The sequence below is a fragment of the Eumetopias jubatus genome, unplaced genomic scaffold (genome assembly GCF_037043125.1).
Source record: "Eumetopias jubatus isolate StellerSeaLion01/CBP00866 unplaced genomic scaffold, mEumJub1_p1.0 scaffold_60, whole genome shotgun sequence".
Classification (NCBI taxonomy): Eukaryota; Metazoa; Chordata; class Mammalia; order Carnivora; family Otariidae; genus Eumetopias; species Eumetopias jubatus.
The window spans coordinates 568,143-586,047 of record NW_028274866.1 but is presented as its reverse complement, the minus strand read 5'-3'; the positions used below and the strand labels follow the sequence as shown (position 1 = coordinate 586,047).

At 38.8% G+C, this 17,905-nt stretch overlaps 1 protein-coding gene across 1 annotated transcript; it reads right to left on the bottom strand.

Moving 5' to 3' along the window:
• Nucleotides 1–10,573: 10,573 nt before the first annotated feature.
• Nucleotides 10,574–16,699, bottom strand: RAB39B (RAB39B, member RAS oncogene family). Its single transcript, XM_028094882.2, has 2 exons — nt 16,291–16,699; nt 10,574–13,513 (listed from the first exon to the last, which is right to left on the bottom strand). The coding sequence occupies exons 1-2, from the start codon at nt 16,503–16,505 to the stop codon at nt 13,087–13,089; spliced, it is 642 nt and encodes a 213-aa protein (XP_027950683.1). The 5' UTR covers nt 16,506–16,699; the 3' UTR covers nt 10,574–13,086.
• Nucleotides 16,700–17,905: the final 1,206 nt, after the last annotated feature.

Here is a 17,905-nt window from a genome sequence, read left to right as displayed (position 1 = left end):
ACAGTCCCCTGTGCATAGCATCCCCATCCTGGCCAGGCACAGGGCCCAGGAACAGGAAGGTACATTGTACTCAGGGACTTATTTATGTTCACTTGCAGCCCTCTCGGCTCTCACCTAAGACACAAGGTGCCTCCCTGGGCATTTTACCAGAAGCAGGCTTACCTGGTCACGTAGCTGATGGTCCACTTTCATCAGGTTTCCAGAGGAACCAAGCTAGAAAGCTAATCCAAGGTCAGTTCCCCAAACTCGAAGGAGAAAGGGGTTTTGAATCCCTCTTGCTCACAGCCTGTTGGATCTTGCATAGTTACGGGCCCAGGTTTTGACAGTGACTTACTTCCTTTTATAAGGCCCCTGGCTAATGACTGACTGCCTCTGCAAAAAAGGTAGTAATAGTTAAGGTATTTTAAAGGGCCGGATGGAGGCGTTTCTATCTGGATTAGGTGAAAATAAGACATCACCACCTAGCCTCCAAAGTTTTACAATTATATGATGGATTGGAGAGCTTTTTTCTCCTTGACCCAAAACCAAGTCGTGCCATAAATTTAGCAAAACTATTTATGAACTCATTACAGAGTAACTTTTTTTTTTTTAATCTTGTGGCCAAACTAGTTGATAAGATTTTTCTTACACTTTTTATTTTGAAGTTTTATAACTACAGTCAGCGTCATAGAATTGATGTGCCTGCTAATTAACCATATTTTCTATATATTAATACTCTTCTGTATCCAGGGAGAGTACTGCTTACATGATCAGTTGTGAGAGGGAAGTTTGAGACATGAAGTATTTGAACTTGGTTAATGTGCATACAACTGATTTTCTTTAGGTGTGGATTGTACCTCAGAGTTCAACTGAAGAACTTATTTTTGTTTGTTCCTTCTCTCTTGTCTGATGTCAGGTTTAGTTACAGCCACATTAAACAAAAAGGATGGACCTGGTGTGTACAGTATATCTGAGCAGTTTGTTTATAAAGGATCATGTCTCTTGGTCATGGTTTTCAAATAATTTTATGTTTAGTTGGTTGTGTGACAATGGGGATGCTTTATTTGGAGGTAGGCCATGACCAGATAGGAAATTTCTCCTAGATGTTTTAGCTGCTTGAGTAAACCCATCTTAGTCTGAATTGGCTTATCTTCCCCAGATCAAACCTGTGCATTCTAGAGAGTAAAAAATAGAAAAATTAAAAAGCAAAAGGTCAGCAGATAACAATCTCTTCCTTTTCATCAGTACACCCCAGACAACAACAAAAAAATACATCCTTGGCTACTTCAGCCCATGTCTGGACTGGATTGGGCAATAATTTCTTTTCAGTACAGAGGGAGCTTAAGAGTTCAATTTTAATTCACCCTAGATATTTAATTTTCAACTATACTATAGCTGTTAGTTGCAGAACCAGAGCAAAGTGACAATTCTAGCTAGCTGAAAGTATCTATTTGCTGTGACACTGAAACACTGACATCAGTGTTTGGTTAAAAAGTGGACTCATAATGGGGAAAGAAGCCTAGGTGGGTGGGTGGGGATACATTTTATTTTAGGGAAGGAGTGATCAAGTTCCAAGACAATAAGGATGACCCTGACAGAATGCAGGAGGAGCAAGGAATTTGGCCTCGGGGATAGACAGAGGCAGGCAAGCTGGGAACTAAGCCTGGAACACCTTCCTTTCTTCCCTGCTCCCTATCATACCCCCCTTTTTGACCCTCTGCCTATCCCACAGGTAAAAGTTGGCTATACTAGGAACTTCTGAAAGTAGATGGGGTCCAAACTGGTTCTGAGAGAAATTGAGATACAGTAAATGTAGGGAAAATGGCTCAACCATAGAAATAACTAAAGAAAGGGGCATTTTGAAAGTATATAAGAATACAGCTTGGAAGGGTTTTTAAAAGGGAAGAAATATGGTCAGACTGCCTTCATACAGCTCCAGTTTTTCATGTGTGACTCTGCATGTGTCACGATACAAAATTATAGACTATTACTGAATAATGGCAAAGCAAATACTAATATTTAAGTACTTAAAAGTGGAGGTATATACCGAAATACTGAACACTGGTTATGTCCACCTCAGAAAATATTTCTATGAAATTGTAATTATATAAATATTTCAGAGTAACATACTTTTTAAAAAGTATTTTGAACACTTTAAATGAGATGGCAAAGGATTTTTAGGGAATCAAATTTTGGGCCTTCTAGTAGAGTAAAAACTCTCCGTTGTTAACATCTTTCATTTTGGTGCTTGATATTTCTGTATTTTGGGTTCCAAAGAATCATGTCACCAGGGAGTTTGCAGTAGGAGTTCCAATTACTGTTTTCTTAAATTAATTTTTCTTTCTACTTTCATATATTTAAAATAAGATCCTGTTGCACTGATAAAGGGTACCATTTATGATAAAGATGAAACCTTTGTGAACATGTATCTAATGTGTCAAAATATATAAAGTGTTAGAAATTCAAGAAAAAATGGATCAAAGCATTAGTGGGAGTCTTAATACAGTATTCTCAGTCACTTACAGGCAAATCCTCTGGGCCACATTTTCTAGTCATAACTCAGATAAATTAGGAATTAATAGTTTCATAGTTTCAAATAAATCTGAAACATTTTAAACACTGAAATAACTTTGAGGTAAAAAAATAGAAACTAGAATTACAGGTTATTTAGGATTTAATGCAATGAGAACACTAGTAAGCTTAAAAACAGGGAATTCAGATGAAAATATGAGCCCTAGGTGCCAAACTCAAAAGAATAAAAAACCAGATGTCCAACACACTAACTTTGCTGCCTCCATCAACTAAGGTCAAGGATGATCTGTCTCTTAGGGTAATACTGTTTCTCTCCTGCCTCTTCTTTTCCCCTCTAGTAATCTTGTCCTTCTCCCAGAGCATTCCTTAACCACTTATTCCTGCAGTCACACCTGAGACCTTGTCATTACTAATCACTGCCACCCCTTCCTAATCTCATCCTCAAGCCATTCTGTCCCAGCTTGGTTGGGATTTCTGGCTGAAGCACAGGAAACGGAAGCCCCTGGAACTTCCTGGAAAGAGGGAGGAGTTTGGGAAAGTGACCCCAGTGTTGGTTACAAACTTCTGGGTTCATATGTGTTCCTAATCAGCATACCAAAGAACTGAACAAAAGGATAGACCACTGCCCAGTTTCTGGACTGGCTACTGTGTGGTGTATGAGCACAGGAAAGATCCAAGTAGCTCAGCAAAAGCTTTGAAAACTGAACTGCCATTGGAACGACAGCACACACAGGACAGGATGGAACATGTGACCTGAACTTATCCAGAGAAATTCTCAGCTAAAACAAAAATACCAACGTTCTCCATAGAATTTAAACAAGCCCAGAATTGCATAATATTCAAAATGTTCAGAGTACACTTAAAAATTACTTGGCATGTGAAATACCAGAGAAGTATTCACATGAAAAGAGACAGAGTGTAAGTTTTATGTAGATAACATGAAAAGTTAAAAAATTAGAATGCAGAATAAGCAAAATTGATAAAACCCAGAACTGGTTCTTTGAAAATACTGATAATCAGACTCCTTGCTCAGCAGGGAGCCTGCTTCTCCCTATCCCTCTGCCTGCCACTCCCCCTGCTTGTGCTTGCTCTCTCTCTCTTTCTCTCTCTCTCTCTCTCTCTCTCTCTCTCTCTCTCTGTGTGTGTGTCAAATGGATAAATGAAATCTTAAAAAAATACTGATAAAAATACACAAGCCTCCAACAACTCTGAATTATAAAAACAACGTAAACATACAGCATTACAAATGGGAGGTTTCTATGCACCAATACAGAGATTTTAAAGTTATGCTAAGTACAACAACTGTATGCCAGTGCATTTGAAAATTTAGATGTAATGGATAACTTTCAAGGAAAATATAAATTACCAAAATGTACTTACCAGGATGTAGGCTATGCGCTGCTATGGTAGTCATTCCCAGTCCCTGGGCCACGTGTGTACTAACAGGTCGGGGTGGCTCTGCTCCACGCTCTCACTTCACTCTGGAATCCAGGCTGATGGATAAGCCTCTAGCTAGGACACTGATCGTCACATGGTCAAGCCTATCTCATAGGAGGGAAGTATAATCCTGTTCCAGGGAAGGACAATGAATATATGTGAACAATAAAACAGTGTCTCTAATGGTTTAAAACTGAATCTAACCATAACCCTGAAATAAATTGAAAAGACTGAAACATCTACACCGTCTTCTGTTCTGCAAAAAAAAAAAAAAAAGAAAAAAAGGAAGGAAGGAAGAAAGAAAAGGAAGGAAGGAATATAGATTAGCTACATGCTGGAAGGAAGGGAGGGAGGAAGGAAGATAGATAGATGCTGGACCAAAAGCTTTTATGGGTGAGTTCTATCAGACTTTCAAGCAGCAGATCACTCTGTTATTTAATTATTCTAGAATAGAAAAAGAAGACACAGATTTTCATCCATTTCATGATTTCATGAGGCCAGAATAACCATGGTGCCACAACCTGACAGAAAGCACAAAAGATCAACATTTCCAATGAATGGTTAGTCCTTAAAATAAGTTATCTTGTCATGTAAGTTGAGGAGATTGCTGTGTAAAATTGCCTCCCATTGGAAAGCCCCAATATAGAATAGTGTAGTTCTACAGAATACTATTTTGCCTTGTTTAATCCACAATTTTCCAAGTTCATGTCACTGTAGATCCCCCCACATTCCTCTTAATCCCTGTGGAATTTTTGGAAATACTGTTATGAACCAATCTCAAATAGGAATATAGATGCAAAGATCTATATTACTTACTAATAAGATATGAGTAAATGAAATCAAGCTGTTTTAAAAATGTACCATGAACAAGTGTAGTTTTTTCTAAATTTGTTAAGAAATATGGTTAAACATAAACAGATTTACTAATATAATTAATTACAATAATAGGTTAAGGAAAAAACCCATTTGATTATCTCAATGGGTACAAGAAAGACATTTGAAAAACTCAACCAACATACATTCTTTGTAAAAGGTCTTAATAAAATAGTAATGTAGTGAAAAGTTCTATAACCTAACCAAGGTAATTTAAGGTTAAAATGCTAGAAGCATTTAATCCATATTCTAGCCAGTGTGAAAAGACAAGAAGAAGACATGAAGTATAAATATTTGAAAGGAAGAGAGAAAATTACCATTATTTGTAGATTACAGTGTCTTCCTAGAAAACAGAAGAGATCAGTTGAAAAACTGAAGTAATAAAGTTTAGTGTGGTGTCTGGATACAAGATGTAAACATACATGTATCCACAGATTTCCTACACACTAGCAATGACCAATTAGAACATGTAATGAGAAAACCCATTCAAATAAAATATAAATATCATTTATATATAAATATTATAAAGTATCTAGGAATAAACAGACAATGGCTAAAGCCTATAAGTGTGCATGGTGAGCACCCAAAATCTAGTCTGTTAGCAAATTTCCAGTGTTCGATACACTATTAATAACTACTATAGTCATCATTCTGTATAGTATATCTCTAGAACGTATTCATTCTGCATAACTGCATTCTATGTATTTGAGTTGTTTATATTCCATGTATAAATGAGATCATGCAGTTGCTTTCTTTCTGTGTCTGGCTTTTTCACCAAACGAACGGGTAAAGAAATTGACACATTTCTTCTTAAGTTTTACTGTATTGCATGAGAATATCAAAGAAAATTTTGAAGGGAAAAGGATAATAAAAATATACTGTGGAATTACCCAGCTACAATGTAGTATTAGGGCCAGAATAAGCAAACAATTTAATGAACTATAAAACGGGAGTCCAAAAACAATTTAATATTTGAAAAGAGTAAAATTTCCAACCATTGAAGAAAGAAGGAAGTATTCTCTGGATAGTATGGGGTAAGTAGCTAGCCATTTGGGAAAAATAGTTGTTATCCCTACCTCCACATCCTATACATAAGTCAATTCCTAAAGGAACCCTCAATGGGTTATAGGAAGTCATAGGAAAATGGTTTTCTAGTATTTGGGTGCAGAAGACCAATCTAAAACTAACACTTTGGCCATAAAACATCAAGAGACCAGTCTATATATATAAAAAAATAAGGTACATGATACCAAAATCAAAAGTAATAAAATGTTACCCAGTAGACATTGTTTTCTTTGCACCTTGTCCCCCAGCCACCTGGTTCCCCAACTTTGAGACAACTTTCCAGTTTCTTGTAGACAACAGGTGAAATGATGAATAAATAATGAGTAAAATATGATTATTAAAGTATTTAATAATGATGTTATCTATTAAATATTAAAGACTTCTGTATTACCAAACACCATAAAAAGTCAGAAAAACATGAAAAAAATAGTTTTTTTTTTTTTAAGATTTTTTATTTATTTGAGAGAGAGCATGAGCGGGGGGAGGAGCAGAGGGAGAGAGAGAAGCAGACTCCCTGCCAAGCAGGGAGCCCGATGCGGGACTCCATCCCAGGACCCTGGGATCATGACCTGAGCTGAAGGCAGACGCTTAACTGACTGAGCCGCCCGGGTGCCCCAACATGAAAAAATACTGTAACATATGTGGTGGATAAAGCATTGATTTCCATTATTAATTAATAAAAACACAACACCTTTTTATTAGTACTATACTCAGCCACAAGCAACAGAAACCCAATAACCAAATATATGCAAATTTAAAATAAATGTTCTCTCAGATCTGCAGAGTTAAAAGATTGGCAGTAATACTCATTATAGCGCGCCTGGGTGGCTCAGTCGGTGAAGTGTCTGCCTTCAGCTCAGGTCGTGATCCCAGGGTCCTGGGATGGAGTTCCGCATCAGGCTCTCTGCTCAGCAGGAAGTCCGCTTCTCCCTCTCCCTCTACCCCTTGTCCCCGCCCCCACCCCGCTTGTGCTCTCTCTCTGAAATAAATAAATAAAAATCTTAAAAAAAAATAATACTCATGGGCGCCTGGGTGGCTCAGTTGGTTGGGCGACTGCCTTCGGCTCAGGTCATGATCCTGGAGTCCTGGGATCGAGTCCCGCATCGGGCTCCCAGCTCGGCGGGGAGTCTGCTTCTCCCTCTGACCCTCTTCCCTCTCGTGCTCTCTATCTCTCATTCTCTCTCTCTCTCAAATAAATAAAATCTTTAAAAAAATAATACTCATCATAGACATTATCATACACTGTTCATGGGCATTCAGTAAAACCTTTCTAGAGAGCAATCTGATTGATTTTATCAAAATTTTAAATGTGTATAATCTTTGATTCATAAATTCTACTTTTATGATTTTGACTTGACATAATTGGCCAAACACACAAGGATATGTATACATTGTAGAATTGCTTTATAGCAGCAAATAATTGTGCATAACCTAATGTCCACCAATGAGAATTAAATAGTTTATTGTATGTCCATACAGTATAATGCTATTACATCAGTTTGGAGACTTTCAGCTACAAATGGAAAAAAAAATGGCATAAACTAAAAAGTGATTTATTATCTCATGGAATAAGGAGTCTCAATATAGAGTGGTTCTAAGAGTAGTTAAAATCTGTAGCTCAGAGATCCAGATTTCTTCTATGTCTGTCATCTTCAGTATGTCAGCTCTTTTCCTGATCACTTCAACAAACATGTACCAGGCACTGACTGACTGTAGAGATACAATAATAAGGAAAAATGGACAGTTCCTGCCCTCATAGGTATTTACAAAAAAATATACTGTATGTGTGCAAAAGGTAACAGCACAGTATGTGTTACATAATACAATGTATGAAAAAGATTCATTTAGGTGCAAACATATAACAAATCCCAAGCATTTTGTGAGTATGTTTACTATGTGACATTTGCCAAGTGCTAAGTACTTTATATGGATTATCTCATTTCATTCTCACAACAATTCTATGAGGTGAATATTATTATTGTCCAATTTAATATATGTGTAAAGTAAGACTGAGAAATTGAATCACATTATATTAACTGGTAGAGTCAGAATTTGAAGCCATGTTGGTCTTACTCAAAATCCATACCCTTAACCACTATGTAAATAACATTTTGAAAAGTAAAAATTAAATAAATAAAAAATCTAGAAGGAAATAGACCAAACTTTTAAGAATCATTTTCTTTAGGAGCTAATGACTTGAATGCAGCTGACAGACCCCACAAGAGCCAGGAGAAAGAGGGAAGGAAACAAAGTCAAAGGGTGCATTGATAGACTGGCAGCGGGCAGTGGTTGATTGCCTGAAGGTTCCTGAAGAAAGTGTAAAACAGGGCTCATGGGATAGAGTGGACAACTGTGTGTGTATTTTATGAAGTGAGGTAATAGTCAAGGTCATTGGATTAAAGCAGGGCAATAAAACAACCATTCATTCTAGTATTTATTGGTTATTCAAGCATATATGTATGTTACAGGTTGCAGAAACAATGGTGAACAAGATGAATATGATTCTTATGTTTGTGGAACTCACAATTGGAGAAGTAGGCCGAGGCCAGATCATGCAAGGCCTTTTAGCTGAGAAACCATTGGTGGGTTGTAAGCAGGGGAATGACTTGATCTGTTTTCTGTTTTGAAAGGTCCATTCTCGCAGTTATGTTAAGGTTGTATCTTGGGAATAAGAACAGAAAGTAAGGTGAGCACTTAGGAAGATAGCGAAGTAGTTCAGGAAAGAGTTGGTAGTAGCCTGGATGAAGGTTATAGCAATGGAGATAGATATATTTTGAAGATAGAGCTGATAGTGCTTGATGATGGATCTGATATGGGAGGCGGCAGGGGGAGAAGTGAGGGATTAAGGATAACGGCTAAGTTTCTCTTTTGAACAAAGGGATGGATGGTGGTGTCATTTATGGAGATGAGAAAGATTGGGGTGGAAGGAACACAGTCTGATAGATACTGATTTCATATTGGATATGTTGAGTATAAGGAATTTGTGTATGTGTTTAGTAGGCAAGTTGGCTGTATTGTTATGATGCTCAGAAGAATGCGCTGGAGTCCTCCATTTGGGAGTCCTTGATGCAAAGACAGTAACTGGAGTCATGAGCAAAGGTAAGATTGTCTAGGTAGAGGAGAGAATGGAGAGCAAGAAAAGAATTGAAAAAAGACAAGACAAGAATTGGAACTCCAACAGAACTGAGAACAACAGCTTCCTACGGAGCTTGGTGTAGGCAGAAATCATTCCACCAATGCTGTGCTGACAAAGGTCACTCGTGACTTCCTGCTCCCTTGAATCCTATGGATATATTTTAGCCATAATCTTTCTGAATCCACTGCTACATTATGATACCACTGTCCACTCCTTCCTATGAAACTAGACTCTCCAGGTTTTCCATTCTCTCCTTCTAAGTAAGTTTCTTTGCCCTTTATTGGACATGTGAAACTTTGTTGTTCCCCAGGAAGACTAAAGAATTATACTCTATGTTGAACTGTCAAGAACAGCTTCTGGAGCCACATCTTCTCTAGAATTGGGAAGCTGCTTGCAGATTTTGGAGGCTGTTGGTTTCAGAACTTCATGGAGATGAGGGATAAATCCAGACAGTTATGTCAGGAAAGAGAATTCCAGATACAGTAAGGAGCAGGTACAAAGGCCCCGAGGTGTGAATGTGCTTGGTGCATTTGAAGAACATTTCAACATTTCACCAAAGAGATTCTGGTTACTTTTAAGTCAGAGCCAGCATAACCAGATACATCAAATGTGGACTATGAAAGAGAGGAGTCAAGGATGACTCCAAGGTTTTTGGCAAAAGTACACAGAAGGACAAAGTTGCCATTTACTGAGGAAGTAAAAGGTTATGGGAAAAACAAATTTGGGGAGGAAAATTAGCTTGGTTTGGGACATGTTAAATTTCTGATGCCTAACACACATTCAAATGGAGATGTTGGGTAGGCAGTTGGTTATAAAGGTCTGGAGTCCATGGGAAAGAGACAAGCTGGAGATACAAATTCAGGACTCATTGGCTTATATGTGGTATTTACAGCCATGGGACTGAATAAAGTCACCAAAGAAATTCACTGAAGAAAAGATGATCAGGCCCTGGGGGTTTTAGGGAGGGTTTTAAGGAGAATGGAATGGTAAACTATATTAAATGCTGTCACATGGGTGGCTTTTCTTTCCACCTTCCTTCCTTCCTCCCTCCTTCACTCATGACTATAAAAATGACAAAGCTGTGTGGAATTCAGCCTTCCTATGCCCAGACTTAAAATCAAACATCTTTCCCTTTTTTCCTCTCCCCTAAATATGTACTATAAACCCCAGGCACTTCTGAACTGTTGTGTTCTAATCTGGGCCCCACACTCCAAGGGATCCTGACAAAAAAATCATGCCATATAGTAGGACCTGAAAAAGCTGAGACAATTTAGCCTGGGGGAACAGAAGACTTTCCAGGGATGACAATAGTTGTGATCAGCTACCCCGTGTCATAATTAAGATTGTTGACCAAAAATTGCAGTCATTCAACTTTTCCAAAAGTGGCATGGGATTCTCAGGCAGTAGTGAGACCTTTGTGACTTTCAACATGATGATTCTATCTTTCAAAAATCATACTCTTGTTCTAGCTCTGAGATGCTGGTGAATACTGTTTGCATACCTAACTGGTACCCTTTGTAGTGGAAATAGCTACAACACACACGTGAAATCTCACAGTCACGTAATCAACCATTTTACTAAATACAAGCAAATTCTCATTCACATACAGCTAAAGAAAACATTTTTTCCACATTTCATTACAATGCACAACAAAGTGAGGAAAAGTTTACAGTACATTTTATTCTGGAATAGGAGACAATCTAATCCAACATGCAGTTGTGGTCTTTGTTACAAGTTAGTTGATCTTTTCTTTTACCTATGTAGTAAAATAGCTTCTAAAGCTTTATCCTTAGTATTGTATTAACACCTGATTTTTTCACACTTATTTTCTAAAACCCACTTATTGCAGTGACAACAGCACTGAATTCTACTAAAATGATTTTTTAAATTTCTAGAACTTGTTTAAGCAATTAAGCTCAGCCACCTTTGCTGGATCCTGTGCTGAGTATTTTTAAACCTGCCTAAAAAAATGCAAGGAATGAGAACAGTATACATATAATGTATTTTAGACAAGAAAACTGTAAAGGTTTTGTTCCTATCCTTTTTTTTTTTGAACTGACAGAATCCACTCAACTCATTTATCCACTGGATAATCTTGTTTTCAGAATCTTCTTAATATAATTAAGTACAGTAGTTGGTGAAACTTTGTCTTTAACCCATTTACCATCTTTCATTTGCCTTCTGAAACCACAAAGCTGGCAACTTAATTACTCCACCCAAGCCAGGTCATGTGGAATGAATGTAGACGATGATTGGTTCACTTGTAGTTGATGCTGCAGGTTGGTCCAAGGTGTTTTTTTTTTTTTCCATAATTTTCATTATTTGGCTGCTTCATTCTGGCTGAAGTAAATTCCCAAACGTTCAGATTCAGTCACATTCATACTGAAGTTCAATATTATATGTCAAAGCAATTTACCATTGTCAGGCCTTCCTATCACAATGGATATGAGAAACCTGACTATTCAGAATTGTTTTCTTACTGTGAAAGGTATGGCTTTTGCCTAGCTCAACTGGCTACAGTCCAAAGAATAATTTAAAGCATGACCTCTCTTCAAGAAGATAATGGAAGCTTAAGCCAACCATTTCAATTTTCTGATGCAATTAGATGTCTGTTCACCTGAGAATTAAGAGCTGACTCTCCAGAATAGCCAAGAATCCAGTGTAGGTATATGGCAAACAGGTGGCTAAGGTCATTGTGAGTTGAGTATTTTATCCCCATCCCACTCCCCTTCGCTGTATTTGGTTCCTTTCAATAATATGTCCACTGTGTTTCAGTGATAAGAACACTTGTAGCCCACACAGTTTTAATGTGTTTTGAGTTGTGCAATTATTTACTCATTTAAAGCCCTCTTGTCAATGATACCTGAATTGGCTTTACCTTTTGTTTCATCCCCAGGTTCCCTCAGGATTATAGCTGAGTCGTGAGCAATAAGGAAACATATCCTAACATGTAGAGAACATTTATTTACAGTAATATCTCTTCCAAAGTAAACAAATTAATAACAGTTCATTCATCTGATAGCAGGCACAAGATGATGCAGTGGAACAAGAACTAGGAGTCAGGAGACCTTCCCCTTAGCCAGGTGAATCTCCTGCTTCTTAGTTTACTCTTGTAAAGTGGGGAAGAAAACCTCACAGGCCTGTTGTGATGATCAGTAAGTGATTCAAGGGACTGTGAAGTGTTTGCAAGGGTCACAGCGCCTCTTGTTGAGCAGGTACTCAGTACAGGCTGTTTTCACAGGCAGTCCCTGTACATTGCTGCCAGGTACCTGAAGAGTCAGGCAGGTGAAACTCAAGGCATGGTCAGAAGGGACAGAGGGTATGGCATGGATTACACTGTTTCTTCTACTTATATGGTAATTTGCATGGGACAGTTTCTTTCACACTGTTGGTTATTCCATCACAAGGGTGTACATTTTCTGGAATGTGATAACATCAGTATGTATAATGGCCTCCCTTTTCATAGTCACACCAATTTTACTAGAACAACAGGCCTTGAAAGGGTCATAGTAAATAGCTGGTCCATGCCCCTCATTCTACGGATGAGCTGTTTAGAAGCCAATAGGTACCTTACAACCAAACCCAGCACACACGCTTGGTGTGGGATATTCTCACTGATTAAGTTGATCTCATAGTCATTTTTAGTTTTGCGAATTGTTTCCAATGTGATACTTTTTTCCCCTTTATATATATCTTTATGTTTGTGGCCTATGAATGAGCTGAAACACCAACAAATAGTTATTCTGTCTGTGGGTGTATTTTTCTGGAGCCTAGCTCCCCAAACCTCAGCCCCTTGACATGTGATCCACAAAGGGCACATGGAGCGGCCACTGCCCAGAATGGGCCACAAACAGTGCCTGGCCCATATCAGTAATTCAGTCCCTCAGTCACAGCACCCAGGCTCCCACATCCACCCACCCACAGCCTGTCAGAAACCCCTTGAGAAGGAGGCTCACTTGTATGTAAAATGGAGGTTGAGTCCATTCAGTCACGCAGGGATTCTTTTCATTTTGATCACTTTTAAGTTCAGGTGGGAGAGCATGTTTTGGAAATAAAACAGCTGACTAGCACAAACATCTCCTTTCTGATTTGACAACCTCTTCTGAAGAGTGAACCACATTTGGTACAAATCCACTCTTCACCCCTTCCCATCCCTCCTGGATTGTAATATCCCCCCTTTTAACCAGCTCATATATGTCTCTTGTCAGGTCTGTGAAGGCTTTCTCCACATTAATGGCGTCTCGGGCTGACGTTTCAATGTACTTCATGCCGTACGCAGCAGCCAGTTTCTCTGCCTCGTGGCGAGTCACTTGCCTCTGTGTATCCAGGTCACACTTGTGACCCACCAGAACAAATACAATTTGGTAGGGCTGAACGTGCACTTTGGTCTCTTCTAACCACTCATGGACATTCTGGAAGGACCTGCGGTTGGTAATGTCAAATAAGAGAAGACCGCCTACTGAGTTCCTGTAGTAGGCGCGAGTGATGGATCTAAAACACAAGAAAGAAGTAAAGAATAAAGGCCATGCCCAAACTCCTGTACTTCAATGAACTCAGATAGTGTATTCTAGTGTGTCTGGTTACTGACACAGTCCTTTAGTAAAGATGATTTTCTTTTTTTTAAACAATGGAATGCAAATGTCATTCTGTAATAATAACACATGAGTTTTCAATTGGGCAAAACTAAGAGATAGCATCTTCTGGAAAAGAATGCTCATGGCCTTACAGGCATTTTCCCTTGATTCAGGTAGAACTACAGCTCACTCTCCCACCCTGGCAAAATGGGATACCGAAGTCACAGGTTATTCTGAAGAAAAGTGAAATAATGAATGTTAAAATGTTCTCTGACCTGGAGAGCTCATGATAAATTCTAGCAGTTGAAACAGAATTTAAAAAGATTAGAAGTGAATTTATGACAGATGACAGAAAGTGTTTATGAGTATATACACATATACTGCAATATGCTCCATTTTTTTCCATTTATCACTTCTTCTTTAAGGGGGTCCTCCATCTCTTCTCTGAGGAGAAACACATTTTGTTTTTTATTTTCTAGGCCATGTAGACATGGGAAAAATAAGAATGGTCTGTAAAGGTGTCGAGCAGAGTGCCTGTCAGCCCTATTTCCTGACACGTTTCAGAGAGGCTGACTCAGGAGCTACCACTGGGAAAAACTGCCCAAATAGCAAAAATTTCCCCTTAAAATGATACAACTTATTTAAAGTGGTGTACCTGGAATATTTCTAAAACCTAAAGGTTTAGGATCTAAAACCCTTGCCGTACTTAAACAGAAGAAACCTCCAATATTTTAACTTCTTGAGTTGAGGAGCATACATATGTTAGGGTGCTTAGAGCATATTAGAGCTTATTAGAGGGTGTCAAACTATTTGCTTCTACAATCACTTGTTTTAGACTACTGTGCTTTTTGATCTATGTCTATTTTTAGGTTTTCTGTCTCCTTCGATGAAAAAGATAACAATGAGGGACTCAATAGCTTAAGGCTTAGGACAAATGGCCCAGTGATAAGAGAACATTGTCCAGGGAACTACAGTCCAAGCTAGATGATAGTAAGAACAAATGTTACAAATGAGTTCAAGTCTCCAGAACCAGGCAAATCAGCCCTGGAGACTGGAAGCATTGCTAATTCTCTTATGTTTAAAGGTTCGTGGAGAATGGTAGGTGTAATCAGAAAATTCAACATGAACAAAGGTTTTGATTCGTGAACAACTTGGTTCAGGAAATTGGTGAGCAAGCTGTAGATCCCTGTCAAAACTCTAAAAGACATTATTGTATTAATGGTTTGTGAGTATTTAGAAAGTAACAAAGCCCTTTCTAAACACAATATAGGGCTACATAAAAATTAAAACTTCCATTCATCAAAAAATTTTCTTAAAATTCAAAGACAAATGACAAACCAGGAGAATATTTTATAACATATATGACAGAAAAGGATAATAATCTATAAAAAACCTTCAAATCAATATCACCCAATAAATAATAAGCAGTGAATATGAAAAGGCTTTTCATACAGAAAGAGATTCCAGTAAACTATAAAAGATACCTTTTTTCACTTCTAATATGAGAAATGTAATCACCAATTCAAAGTGAACCTGTACAAGGATATTTGTCACAGTGTTGTTTGTGCAAGTTGGGGGTGGGGTGGGGTGGAGACAAGTTTGTAGTAAACTCTTCTACTTTTCTTCGACTACCTAACCAGTATTTTCTATGCTCAATTAGTGTTCAATAAATGATTAAATAATCATAAACATTTGAAAATGAATAAAGGCTATTGAGTCCTTTTGATCTAGTTCCTGCTGCCTTATGTGACTTTAGCTCAAATAGTTTTCTCTCACTTGTCTTAATACATGCTGTTTTATGTCCCTGGGCTTTTCCTGTCTTTGCTTGGGTAGTCGTCTTCTCCAGGTAGCCTTTTCTGTGTTCAGACATATAATTACACATGATGCATATACTACAAAGGAAAGACAAAGGGTTGTAGGAGAAAATTAAACCTGTCCATTGGTTACTCATTATATGCTAAGCGTTATAGTCGGGAGTGGTCATACAAATATGAACAAGACACTCTTTTATATAATTGCTGATTATGTATTTCCTCCCACTATGCCAGCACAGAAGTTCTAAGAGGGAAGGGCCTGTGTCTGTTTTGTTTACAAGGCGTCCTCTTGTGTGTTTCCCCGGGCTGTTTCCCCAGAAACAAGCCCAGCGCCTGACATGCAGTGGATGATCTCTGAATGTGTGCTGGTTGCAAGAAGGAATCAATCATCAGTATCTATTTCATATAATTTATATATATATATATATATAATGATAGATACTCTGAATGTGTGCTCGTTGCAAGATATATGTGTATCTCTTTATATCTATGTCTATAAGTAGCTATCTCTGTATATCATCTGTCTATACCTGTCAGTTATGTTACGATGACCTGGAAACATTTTTGAAAGTAATGTAGCATAAGGACTGAGATTGATAAATTACAGTGATCAATTCCAGCTAGTTTATTAGCCACCAAGGGGCAGATTGGTGGAATTGTGGTGCAAGCAATACGTATTATCAACTGGCCCTCCCTGCCAGGGTGCTTCTTACCCTGCACTGAACTCCAGGCTAGCTGAAGGTGGGCTTGAGCAGAAATCCCCAGACCCTTGGTATCGTCCCTATGGGGCCGCGACCAGGACCAGGAAGTCCTCTTTCCCCAGGGGTTGTTCAAGCCGCGAAGACCCTCCCACTGCTCGCGGCCCCGGCTGCGCTCCCACCTGAACCTCTCTTGACCCGCGGTATCCCAGATCTGGAGCTTGATGCGTTTTCCTGGCTCGATCTCCACCAGACGGGAGAAAAAATCCACTCCCACAGTGGGGTCCGAAACCTGGGCAAAACGGCCTTCGGTGAAGCGGCGGATCAGACAGGACTTGCCCACCGTGGAATCCCCGATGACAATGAGCCGGAACTGGTATAGCCAGATGGCCTCCATGGCCGGGTATCAGCAGGTCTCCTTGGCCCGGGCCGGCCGTGGGCGGCGAGAGGGGCGCCCAGCCGAGGCCTCGGAGAGCGTGGCTTGGTCCGGATCTAGATCGGCCGCGAGCACATCGCTGGCCTGGGAGCCTGAGGCGAGGTAGGCCCAGGCTCAGGGAGAGCGAAGGAATGGATGCTGCGCTCGCAGAGGTGATGAAATGGCAGCAGCATCAGCACCACGCACTCTGACTCATCACTGACAACCGAGTTACTGTAATCCCGCGCGTAGACGCGACGCTCGGGTCTGCCACACTGTCTGTAAAAGGAGCGCACACAGAAACAGCCGCGGGAAAAAAAAAATACAGCGCCTTCCTTTCCTTTCTCATTCCTCCACCCACCGCCTCTTCCTAATTTTTTTTCTCTATCTCCAAATACCAAAAGTAATACCTTTTCATTAAAACTAGCAAAACAATCCAAAATGTACACAAAAAGGTAGATCCATAATTATCTGACTCCTCCCTCCCCAAGATAGTAACAGCTTGGGATATATTCTTTCATGTGTATTGCCATGCAAATATACATACACATAAAAATTTATTGCTGTTTGATTCTACAAAGATTGGATCACATTGGACCATTATTCTGGCATTTGTTTTTTGCAATTAATAAAGAATCATAGACATCCTCCATTTCCAACTCGTTTTCCTTTTACCATGACAATGCTGCAATAATGATTCTAAGTATAGTCACACATATGTTATTTCTCTTTCAAAACGGACTGGGAAGTCAAAGAGTATGAACATTTTAAATGTAATGGATTTGGGCATTATACATTGTAAAAATACTTAACAATATAAATTCTACTTAGCAATATGTGAAAAGGCCATTTCTTCACATTTTTTTCAAGCATCATGGTATAGTCTTTCTGAATTCTTACCAGTCTGGTGTAGTTAAATAAAAAGGTGCTCATTGCTTTGTTTTACATTTCCCTGACTACTAATGAGGTCAATACTATTTCTTGTGCATTGACCATTTGTGTTTCCTTTTCTGGGGATGGCCTCTCCGAATCCTTTGTTCTTTTTTAAAAAATGTAATCCCTTATCATTGCCTTACTAAACTAAAAAACAGTTTTATTGGTATATAATTCACATACCATACTATTCGCTCATTTGAAGTGTACAATTCAATGGTTTTTAGTATAGTCACAGAGTTGTGCAACCCTCACCACAGTCAATTTTAAAATATTTTCATCATCCCCAAAACAGACCCCTACCTTTTAGCCCATCATCCCTCTATCATCCTTCCCTCCTAGCCGTAGGCAACCACTAATCTACTTTCTGTCTCTATAGATTTCCTTATTTGGGACATTTCATACAAAGGGAATTATACAATATGTGGCTTCTTTTCATAGAAGCTTTT